General features: G+C 35.5%; 1 protein-coding gene across 4 annotated transcripts; it reads right to left on the bottom strand.

The window, feature by feature from the left end:
* Positions 1-639: 639 nt before the first annotated feature.
* On the bottom strand, positions 640-11,444 carry LOC107031355 (preprotein translocase subunit SCY2, chloroplastic). 4 transcript variants are annotated; one of them, XM_015232688.2, is made up of 15 exons: positions 11,095-11,444; positions 9,368-9,889; positions 9,140-9,228; positions 8,197-8,276; positions 7,983-8,072; positions 6,838-6,929; positions 6,064-6,147; positions 5,671-5,812; positions 4,394-4,510; positions 4,048-4,177; positions 3,374-3,497; positions 3,161-3,267; positions 1,583-1,696; positions 1,336-1,506; positions 640-1,083 (listed from the first exon to the last, which is right to left on the bottom strand). In XM_015232688.2, the coding sequence occupies exons 1-13, from the start codon at positions 11,156-11,158 to the stop codon at positions 1,607-1,609; spliced, it is 1,731 nt and encodes a 576-aa protein (XP_015088174.1). In that variant the 5' UTR covers positions 11,159-11,444; the 3' UTR covers positions 640-1,083; positions 1,336-1,506; positions 1,583-1,606. The 4 variants fall into 4 exon arrangements, with proteins under 4 accessions (XP_015088174.1, XP_015088171.1, XP_015088173.1 ...); XM_015232685.2 differs by having other exon boundaries at positions 9,368-9,892; XM_015232687.2 differs by lacking the exon at positions 1,336-1,506 and having other exon boundaries at positions 9,368-9,892.
* Between the last annotated feature and the right edge of the window lie 565 nt (positions 11,445-12,009).

Consider the following 12,009-nt stretch of genomic DNA (forward strand, 5'->3'; position numbering starts at 1 on the left):
GGTGGGTGGATGGGTGGGTGGGGCTGTCAGGATCGAATAAAAAATAAAATTTTGAAATTGAAAATATTTTTTTCAAATTAATGTTTTTCCCAAAAAAAAAAAGGTAATTTGAAATTGGAGGAGAGTTTTGGGAAATGTTTTCCTTAATTTTTGAAGGGAAATCATTTTTCTTAATTTTGAGAAAAATGAGTTGATTTGAAAAACATTTTTCAAGATTTTGTCCCAACCAAACATGAGAAAATTGAAAAATATTTTCCTTTATACCAAACACAGAGTATTCATTTTTTTTTTCTAGAATAGTTTTTTATTTTTTTAGTTTGGAAAGCTGCTCATGACTTGTTTTGTAGCTCATATTCATAAATTGTATTTCTCCTTTACATATATATTCAATCACAGCTCCAACTTCATAAATTTCAAATAAAGCAAAAAATGTTTAAAACCTATAGGCAAAAATGCCTCCTAACATTTGTTAAAACTCATTGGAAATAGAAGATTCGAATGTGACTGGACATTTTATTTATCAACAGACCGTTATCTAACCTTTAACTCGAAATTCGAAAATACTTCATTCCTTGCTTTTGTTCTGAATTAATTTGGGGAATAATGGAAATCTTCTGAAGGAGGAAACCAAATCAGACATAGTTGCAATGTTTTTAACTCCATTAAATAGAGAGAAAAGAAAGGAACATTTTTCGTACAGACTAATGTTCATCGCGTAAATATGGTTAAAAACTCACACTGATGCACACGTTTCAACAATCACAAGCAGACTGTAAACATACCCCTCAAAAGTATAGCAAAATCACATCATGTTTTGCATGCCGATAGAAGAATAGACTTGCTTCATGCCATAACTTGGCCATCTACAGTATTTGTAAAAAATGTAATTATATACAAGGTGAACGCGCGTATTCTGCAGGTATCTTGAACTCTACTAACGCTCAGACATCACTTCATCAGTTTGTGGCAACATTGGAACGTAAGAAAGCCAAATGATGATGCTTTGTAAATAAATCGATAAACCCTCCGTGTCATGCTTGCCTTTGTCTAAATTCAGCTATTTCATGCTAGTTATCCTGTATCCTGGAAACATTTCAGGAAGCAGATGAATTGTGTTGTCATCAGCAAAATTTCGAAAATTGCATGTACAAGTCCAACAAATTTGTGAAGCTAGTGGGTTGAATGGTTTTTCTCTTTCATGGATCATTTAACTCTATATATATTATGCAGTTACTAAACATCCTGCAAAAACTCACACAACTGAAGTATGAGAAAGAGAAATAAAAGGAAGAAGGATAAGATGGTTTCTTTGTCAGCCAAAGGATGGGTTATTACTTGCTACATATGGAAAATGTGTCTTCACCGAGAAGAGTTGGCTGATTGCGATATCTTCGATCTTCCAAGTTTTAAAAGTTGACTGGTAGTTAAGATTTCGCTCAAGAACATCCTAGACTATGCAATATATTCTCAGAACCAATGATGCAAGCAAGAACTGAATCCCATTTACTGCACAAACACCAAGTAATGTATGAGAGAAGTCTAAGGTATAGACCATGTACCATGTATGACACCGTAGATATACCTCGAATAGAGCCACACTCCAATCTCATACACCATAACGCTTCAAAGCCATACTTAGACTTGGCATTACATTATATGCTTGATAAGATCTTCTCAATTCAATGATTGAACCTACCTGCAAAGCAGAAGGCAGGAAGAAGAAATATTTCAGTACGACATATGAAAGACAATGACCATTCTACTACATTCCCAGGAGTATAATAGTAGTGATTTCTACTAGGTTGATAAAAATTACCAGACAACCTCAGAAAAACAACTTATCTTTTAATCTGAGTTTGTTCTCTACCTGAAAAACTTGGCCTATATAAGTTAACGGGATAATTACATATTACCTCCTTGTGGTTTCAGTTGCAGTTAACTTCCTTTGCTATATGGAATAGATATCCTCTCATTCTGGACTCAAAAATCATGTGAATTACCTCATTACTGTTAAACCATGTTTTTCAACTAATCCTTTGAAACAGTAGTAAAATTTCATATTTGCCTTGCTAAGCTTATAATATTCTACCAAGCAACCGCACAATATAAATACATTACTTTATGACATCGCAATGGACAGAGGATTAAATTTTCGCCTGATACAAGGCGAGGTCAAAGCCCTCTGAAAGATGAGGGAATGGATTCCCTGCTATTTACAATATAGCTTTACAACATGATGCATGTAAACCAGAATATAAAGCAGATAACTACAAGAACATTCTGCATATATATCAAAATGTAGAGCAGGTAACTACAGGCACATTCCTCTTAGAAGGAATTGACAAGACTAAGAGATTGCAGTGATACAATCCTGGATAGCCCACACAGCACAGAGACAATTACTGTTTGAGGAGTTGAATCCATACCACATATATATAGTATCATGGAGGGTTAAAATAGGGCTAAGGAGATATTTGGAGGACCAGAGATGATTGTTGCACAGTTGGCTCAGTATCAATTCATGGAGTACCAGTCGTATTAAAAAAAAAAATGGACTTGGGTGTGAATTGGGAGAACTTCCGACTGACTGAATATTGATCCAACTCTCTTTTAGAGCAATCCAACAGTTGGTATATGCCAATGCTGGACAATTGATGAAACATTTAGCTTATCCAAGGAACAAGATGAGACCAATTTCAAGTGCATAATGAGAGTGTCCAACAACTTATTGGTTGCTTAAAAGAGAATGAGGAATCCATTTAAAGATAACACCAGTCATTTCCCTTCTTCAATTAGTTCCTAAATAGAATAAGATGAGTAGAAGCAAGAGATGTTTGCTAATCAAATAGGCTTGAAACAGATTAAGTAAAGGCACCTGCATCATGCTCTTTTTGGGGTTAGAGAACCTAACTAGTGGAGGAGCGAGGGAGACCTGTGTGTGTTCGGAGAGCAACTACTCATGCATGAAAACCATGAACCTACAATCACTAGTACTGATGTAAAAAAAGATCAAGTTAAGGTATCCACACACATTCTTTTTGTTCCTATTTTTTCATTTGCTTTTCCCTGAACCTTTGGCTAGAGAGCCTATTGGCAGGAGGGAGAGGAACTCGTGTGTGCTCCGAAAGAAACTATGCATGCCATAAAACCCAGAACTTACAATTATTAACACTGATGTCAATCCTATTGCATATCCTTCATTGATGCGCCGCAAATAATGGTCTAGAATGGAGGATGTAGTCGCCAAAACACTTAATAACAGACCACCTACACAACAATCCAATAAAATAAAAAAGAAAAGAGGTACCATCTGTTAGTGAATTGCACAAACAAGAAATATAGGTTTAGAGAGAGAGAGAGAGAAGATATGTACCCCAGAACCGCGTTGAAGCTTGAATCTTTGTCAAATATGCAATTGTGGCTTTTCCAGGCTTTATACTTGGAATTCTAGCACCTATCTTGTTTAAGTAATCAGCAATTTCTTTTGGCATGTTCGCCTGGTCACAAGTTTACCGTTAAGTAAAACTGAGCAAGAGAGAATATCCCTAAAAACCTTTTCAAAACTTTTCTTTCTTCAAGTGACAGAAGCATAGAAATTGATATGAGATTGACATCAGATAATCAGTTTTTAATAACTTTTCTAAGTGACTTCCATCTTTCCTAAAATGACTACTCTTTCTCCCACTACTATTACTCAGAGAAACCTCAGCCTTGTGTGATCTTCTATCCTTTTTGACTTCCTGGCTACCTAATTAGTAACCTTAAAAGGTTGATTTTAGTTTCTATTTTCCCATCCTCAGCCCTGAACATCATAAACTCACCAGCAAGTCTGGTATCTTTTACTTATTTATTCACCTTTACATCCAAGGGAATAGGTAGAAACTTCTCAGTCCAGAAACATCCTTGTTAAAAAGGACCTAGTGTATTGAATTGATTCCATTGATGTTCTATCCACTCCAATTGAACAGCAATCTTCAAGGAAAAAATATTTTGTGCATGTAACATTTAAAAATCTACTTTCTACATGCTAAGTTAATGGAAACTTACAATGTCAAATATGTTGAAGAGAAAGACAAAGAAAGCATAAACTGTATAGTAAACCCATGGATCTGCGCCATGTGAAGTGTCAGGATTCAAAACGTCTCTAATGTGTTCCCAAAACCTTGAACCAAGAAGACTGCCAAAGGAAGTATGTGTCAGAAATCTGTAGCTTGAAACCTCAAAAACTGAGTCAACTGAAGCTCAGATACAATGATGGCTCCATATTACTGATGTAGGTAAAATCCAACTTCTAAAACACTGGTAAAGAACCACTGAAGTTTTATATTTTATACGAAAACAACCACTGAAGTAGTGATGTGACTGTAATCTAATTTAGATGAATATAAAGTACCTTGCAAGAATGCCGGGAAGTGCCAACAGATAAGAGGTAACAAGGATAGGCTGCATTCCTGCTGGATTTATGTTGAATGGGATATAAGGCTCCACTGCTGGAACTAGAGAATCTTCTCTGCTCAAGATGAGTAACTTAAATCAGATGCCAATATATAATATGCTATTCCCAAATGAGTACAATATATCTCTGTATTAAAAAAAAAAACTTAATTCTACCATAACTGGCTTCTTAGGCAGTACAAATTGATGTAATTGACTCACTTTAGTACTATGTTTTGGTGTAATCAGTTATCCTCAAATGCTATATCTCCATAATTGATGTACTAGACTCAATTTAGTAAAAGATAGTAGAATTGAAAGTACATGTTGTAATTATTGACTAGTACAGTCTAAGTACTGTCTTTTGAAAAATATACAAAGTTCCAGTTTCAAAAAAAAAGGTAGTACAAATATAAATTGTAGCCAAATCTCAAGACAAATAAAAAATCTAATTCCAACGCAATTATTCAGGTTCTCACAAGTAACAACTGGACAGTTTCTTTCTGTATACGTGAGTGTGAATACTTGTATGAATGTGTGTTTGCATGTGTGTATGTATCCATACTTACATGGCAGGCAGTCATCAGGCACAAGCCATACATGTTTTGATCATCAACAAAACCAAGGCAAATTCCTTTCTCTTCAAACATGAAATGTCAATTAAGTGAAACAAATAGTTCAATCTTGTCCTAGAAGGCTACAAACTCAAGCAGAGTCACAAACTTTTCCCATTTGGTGGACAAGTACATGCCTTGTGCATACAAATATATTAATGACGGCGTGCAGTAATATTCTTTTTATTACTCACACTCACTTACACATGATCAAGCATGCAAGAGAAAGCAGCTACTTCAGTATTGCATGCACATGAAAGCCTCAATCGAGAGAAGTACAAACATAATAGAGTTTAGATGCATTTATGATAGTCAATGATTGAGCTACTCAATAATTCCTTGATAAAGAAATTTCCACTCTACATATAGCTCCAGTTACAGCAGTAATTAAAATTCCAGCATAAGATTTCACTATAGCATTGCCCGGTTCTAAAATTAAAATTCCCTTGTTACTCAAGTAATGTTCTCTGTCCCCCGAAATTTTAGCTTGTAAAAACATTTACATAAGCATTAAGATACATGTAACTATGCATATGAAGCTTTCAAGATACTCCACAACAGAAAATCTGGCTTCCAATAAAAAGAAAATGCAAAATCCATAGCAATTCAGGGTTCAAGTCACCTTGCACCAGAAGCAACTCTGAAACCATAATACTGCAGCTTAACTTTCCGGCACCCTTCACTCACAACGACAGCCCACATTGTAACGACAGTAAAAACACCCAGTACTGCAAGTACATAGAGCCACCAGTTCCCACTACTTCCTGTGTATGTTAAGGAGAAAGGGAACTTTAATCAACAATTTAGAGGGACTGGACTATGCAATACTTGTATCAAATTATATTGTTATGTACTTCTGACTATTTCTCGGATCATGACCAAACTCCACAACTTTAAAATGGGTTCTGGACAGAAGAAGGGATCAATTCTCGTACATAGCATGCTGATATCCTTACCAATAGAGTAAAATGATCAGAAAAAATTAAAAAGCTACAGTATCTCATTTGTAACGCACCTGATATTTGAGTTAACATTTTCTGCAATGTATCTGTATAGCCAGTCAAAATGCCCACACAAATAATCAAAGTTGATCCTTGACCTGAACCATCCCCATTAGTCATCAGCAAACATGAAAGGGAAGAGCAGGAAATAAAAAAGGAAGTACTAACCAAATTTATCATTCAGTTATAACTTACATCAATCAATGGACTAAGTTCCCTTACCAAATTAACTGGGGTCAGCTAATTTTCAGCCAGTTACATAATTCCTCAGATACATCAATAAATCAAGCAAGTATCCAAGCCAAATTGGGGTCAACCAATTCTAGTCAATTACATAATTCTTCAAAATTCTTACAATCTCGGGTTCGAGCAGAAGAATTATAATAGGACTGCCACAAGTATGCCATAACAACTTCAACAGCGAGTGATACTAACTTTCATCAGAATAAAAAAGAGTCATCATGTCACTAGTTTACTACTCCTTGTGTTTCAATCAAACGGGCCTAGTTTTCTTTTTGGTCACAAAACGTAATCCGCGTCCCCTAAAGTTAAGTTTAAACACAATTGGCAAAACTCAAAAGGTTATTGACCATTTCTTTGAACTCTTCCCTAAGCAACTCCATTTCTGTTCTTTTTTCGGAGGGACAAGGATCTTTGTCTTTAACAGACTAACAGGAAAAAGCCTAAAATTGGGGAAAACAAGTTGATTAGAATTCTAAGAGATGTTTAAAAAGGAAGTAAGAAAAGAAAATTAAGATACAGAAAGAATCACCGAAGGAAATAAATACCAAATCCAGACTCTGTTATTTTGTCGCAGATCCATGACATAGTCATTGCACCAGAAACTAAAAGAGACATAGTCATCAACACATGCTTAACCCTGCAGCAAAATGAAGGTCATTCTGAGTGGTACTAATTTCGGCCAACATCATGCAAATAATACATCAACAGCATGAGAAAATACTTTGGCCTAAACAACTGGGGATGAGGAACAATAATTTACAAACCCTCTCAACTGTGAAAGATGTAAATATATCCAACCTAGCCTTAACTCTATTGTGTGTCTCATCAATTAGTGCTATGTCATTCACAAATAGCATACAGAGTGGTGGCTAGACCGATTTTGTTGGGGCAGAGTGCTGGCCAATCAAGAACTTCCATTTTTGAAAGATGGAAGTTGCAGAAATGAGGATGCTGAGATGGATGTGTGGACACACTAGGATAGATAAGATCATCAATGAGGATATTTGGGATAAGGTGGGAGTAGCCTGCGTGGTGGACAGATGGGGGAAGAAAGACTAAGACCGTTTGGATATGTGAAGAAGAGATGCACAGATGCCCCAGCGAGGAGGTGCGAGAAGTTGAATATAGTGGGTACAAGGAGAGGTAGAGGTAAGCTGAAAAAGCATTGAGAAGGGTGTGGAGGTCACATATTAGGGTAGAATGTTAGTAGTCTTGCTTTTCAAGGGGTTAAGCCATATTCTTATAATATCTTGCTATGATTCCATTATCGACGGTTGTTTATTGTGTCTAGGTTATTGCACTATTATGTGGTCGTCATTGTTTCCTTATTAGTTGCTTTGTTTTCTTCACTGTCGTTTTTCTTTTTTTCATACCTACTTTGATATGTGTACTTGAGCCGAGGGTCCTTCGGGTAGTCTTTTAACCTCCACGAGGTAGGGGTATGGTATGCTATACTCTACCCTCCCCCGACCCCACTAGTGGGATTTCGCTGAGTATACTATTGTTGAGAATGTGGAACAAGAACAATTTTTGTGACCTTTTGGAAGAAATGGAGTTAGAATGATGTTACTAGAAAATGAACTCTCAAATTACACAATAAAAATAATAGTGACCTTTTGTGTAGAATGAAAATGAAAATAGCAAAAGTATGCTCCCATTGATTATTCCACGAAAAAATTGTACTTCTTACCTATGATTGGCAGCATGTATTGAATATGGAAGTGAGTGACAAGAGAGAATAAGAGCTTCCAAAATTGCAAAACCAAGCGAGATCCACCATCTAAAATAGATCCAAAGTTTCATAAGCTTGTGCAAGTTTGTGATGACAAAAAAAAAAAAAAAAATTGACCACCAAAGTAAAGAAACAATCCATCTCACTTATTGAGATGAAAAACTAGACATACATATAACTCTTGATCTTCTCATGCCCATCTAAGCCCTCTTTTCTCAGCTTCACTAAAGAAGGAAGAACGTGACATAATACCTGTACAGGGAAGTTGGCATTCACTAGTTTAGCACAAAATTGAGGCATCAACAGAAGGCTAAATCCAACAATTTCATATGCCTTGGTCTCTCAAACCAGAAGGACACATGAATCACTTGCTCATTCAGCAACAATATTAATCAACTAAAGAGCAAACACATTTTGTTCCACCTCTATAAAAATCCTTTTAAAGAACTCCTGTTATTTTTAGGAAGATAAAACCCTTCAGTAAAATGGCTAGGCAAATCGACAAATATGAATTTAAAAAAATGATGTTGGACGAACGGATAAGGTACTTTTGCAAGGGGGCACTCACTAAGTATGATTACCATTGTTGTTCAAAGACCTTTTCTTATTATCTTGAACAGCAAATTTAGCAGTTATTTTCACTTTACCCAACTCAAATGATAACCTCTCCTTTTTATAGATACAAATCTGATAATTATTTTACTTGGTGACTTAGATCCAACTCAGATACTTTCCGCCTCCAGGATCCCTTAAATCTCTTATAGAAATCACTTTGATAGATGCAGATGCTGTTTAGGCATTTTTCGCCTAGAATTTCTCCTCCTAACTTTTGATACGCCAGAATTTCCTAAGGGCCAGTGGCGCACGTATGGGAACTCAACTACATTTTTTCACCTCACATTTGTATAGTACATACTAAGGTAGGTCCACAAAAAGATCTTTGTAATTCACTTTCTGAAGAAATGCTATTCTGGTACATCCCTCTGGTGGTCCGACACAACAAATATATTTACTTAAGCAAAACATGGAAACAAAAACTTCTTTTCACATAATATAATAAGCCAAATTTTGATATCCTGGTTCGAAAAATTTATATCTGGTGAAAGCAAGCTGACCTGCATAAGAATGGATGCCGCTATCTGAGGACTGACCCCAAGTTGGAAAAGAGAAAGTTTAAGTTCTGGAGTGGAATCACCCAGTTGATCTGCAAGGACGGTTTATTATAATTACATGGGAGAAAACTCCATTCAGCGAGTTTGAAGAACCAATAAGCTCAACCAACTTACTTCAAAACTGATCTAATTAACTAGGAAACAATCCGTCTAGATTAAAAGGCGACTTACCAACTGATTTCGAGACAAAGCTGAGATAGTCTTCTGGAATCAACCTCCTGTCAAATCCTGGAAGAGGAATGAAATATCCTATACGACTAATGACAATTAAGATGGCAGTCACAAACAGCCTTCTCCTTATCTCACTCTTGAAAAAAGACTCAGCAGCATTATCAACAACGGAACCCAGTCTTACAAAGTTCAAGAATCTATTTCTAAATTGCTTCTGCTTAGGCTGCAAAGACACAAATTCGTTGGCATCTGTAGATGTTAGTGACACTCCCTCATCTTCACTCACTGATGAAGACTGTCCATAATGTAGTGTTTCTCCTGATGCTGCCCTGATACTTGTATAGTCGCTTGAAAGTTGATGGGTGAAATAGCTGGACAATTCTTTCTTTCCATGAGACAATATCAGCCCCTCCCGTGAAGAAAAGCGCCTTCTAGTCGGTTCAGAAAATTTTAACTTGAGAGGAATGTGTATTCTGTTCAGTGGCATATTATAGAATTGGAGATTACATCCAGCAAACTTTCCTGCTAGTCAAAAGTAAAAAAAGTTGGTCTTAAATGTGTTTCTACCAGCAAGAGCAACAAAGAGCTTGAGTAATAGGATGATGAAACAAATAAATATGCTTTAGGTTTGTTAAGATTGGCACATAATCCAAGTTATAAGTTGCCACAATTTGTATATGGCAAAAGAAAAGAGTTCTAGTATATATACTCCAGTCCAAAATACGCAAAATTCATAACCAAACTAAAAATTCTAAAAATTTATTTTCCTAGGAAGGTATTAACATAATTACATCCTCTTGTAAACGTGTTGTAATGATAACTGTAATTATAGGATAACTCCCTCAAGCCAAGTAAAGTTATGTCAACTAAACAGAACCTGGATAGCTCACTTAAAGAAGAGTAGATCATGAAAGAGATCAGCTGCTTCGCAATTTACATACATATTGAGTTTCAAAATCTGATCTTGGAGCATTCTAGTGTAACAAATATACCCTACTAGAACATTCCTTCAGTTATGCATCATTAAACTCTAGAAACACAAAGAAGGCCTCACAATTTATCAAAGTAAAGTAATAGTAACATGTTTTTAATAGGAAAAACCAGTAATATCTAATTTATTTAAAACCAAAGCTGAAGAGAAAGATAGTTGTCTTATATCAGCAGAGTATGTTGTGATTGTGAAGAACTTATTTTGTTCTCCAGTTAACCTAGTTATTTGCTCAGCTCTCTTCATATCTTGTTCAGTTGAAAATGAGTCAACACTGCAGAACACATGTTCTCAAGCCAGCTCTATCAAAACCACATTGATAGGGTACATAATACTTGTCATCTTTGGTTTCTTCTTTGTTTACTTAGTGCAATTCTAGAATCCCCTGCCCTTCATTGTTTTCTCTATTGTTTCTATAATTTGTTGCAAGAAGGGAGTGAACTCCTTTATCAATGCTGGTTATAATCTCCCTTCATTACACACACGCACACGAGAGAGAGCAATCAATGTCTCTATCGGAAAATTAACTTTAGTTCATGTGACACTCATTTCATAATTGAGGAAAACAATACTATGCTAAACAAATAAGTACACAATAGAATATTAATGGCAAAGCCATTTACTTAATTTTCTTGTAACATTTCGTAGTTTTAACAATAAATCCAGCAAAGACTAACCGGTGATTAATTTGAAAACAAATAAGAGCGAAAAAAAGAAAAAAAAAAGTATACAGACTTGCCTCGAATCCTAAGGTCCGCCGTTGTGGAAAGCGGTGTATAAGAACTGAGAATAGCTGCTTCCATGGCAGAACTTGAATCTCTAAACCTTGAGCTCCGAAATCAAAATTGCTCAATCCTTATCTCATTGCTTTTCCAATCGCACTTGGCAATCGACGGAGGTTCAGTTATGGAACTGAGAGGTAAAAGGAGCTCGACAACTCACTCCGAACACGAAGAAAGAAGCTCTCTCTGGCTTGTATTTTTGTTGAGAGTGAGAGAGAGCCGAGCAAGAAAGGTCACAAAGATAGAAGACCGACTGGGGAATAAATATTTGTGCGTGGGTTTTAGGGGCATAACTAGCAAAAGAAAAAAATAGTTGTGTGGGTTTATGTTTATGAGTGGTCATAAATAACGAAAAAAATGAATTTAATCCACTAATTTGGTTTATCGATTTTGATTTTTTTATTTCAGGTGGGTATGTTTAAAAAAGAAAGTTTAGTTTGGTTTTTTTATTTCAGGTGGGTATGTTTAAAAAGAAAAGTTTAATTCTTTGATTTGAGGTTTAGCTAAGGATTTTGGTGTTTTGGTGCATCAAGAACTCAAACTTTTAAAATTTTAATTAAAAAATGTAGAATGATCTGATAGATCTTTATGCTTGTATAAATTTGTATTATGAAACATTCTTTTTCACTTGTGTGTGAACTTCAAACACTTGACAAAAATGACATATTATGGTTCACGTCACATTTTAAATGACACTTCATTTTTTATGATTTTCTTTTTTTAAAAAAATAATTTTTCTTTCTTTTTCACTTCATTCCTCTTTTATACCTTCACCTCTCTCCATTTTTTTACATTAGTGATACCACCACAATATTTCATTTTCATTGGTATCATTATATTCTTAAATAGCTAACAATTATCATTTCATTTTT

Source organism: Solanum pennellii, chromosome 9 (assembly GCF_001406875.1).
Source record: "Solanum pennellii chromosome 9, SPENNV200".
NCBI classification, from domain to species: domain Eukaryota; kingdom Viridiplantae; phylum Streptophyta; class Magnoliopsida; order Solanales; family Solanaceae; genus Solanum; species Solanum pennellii.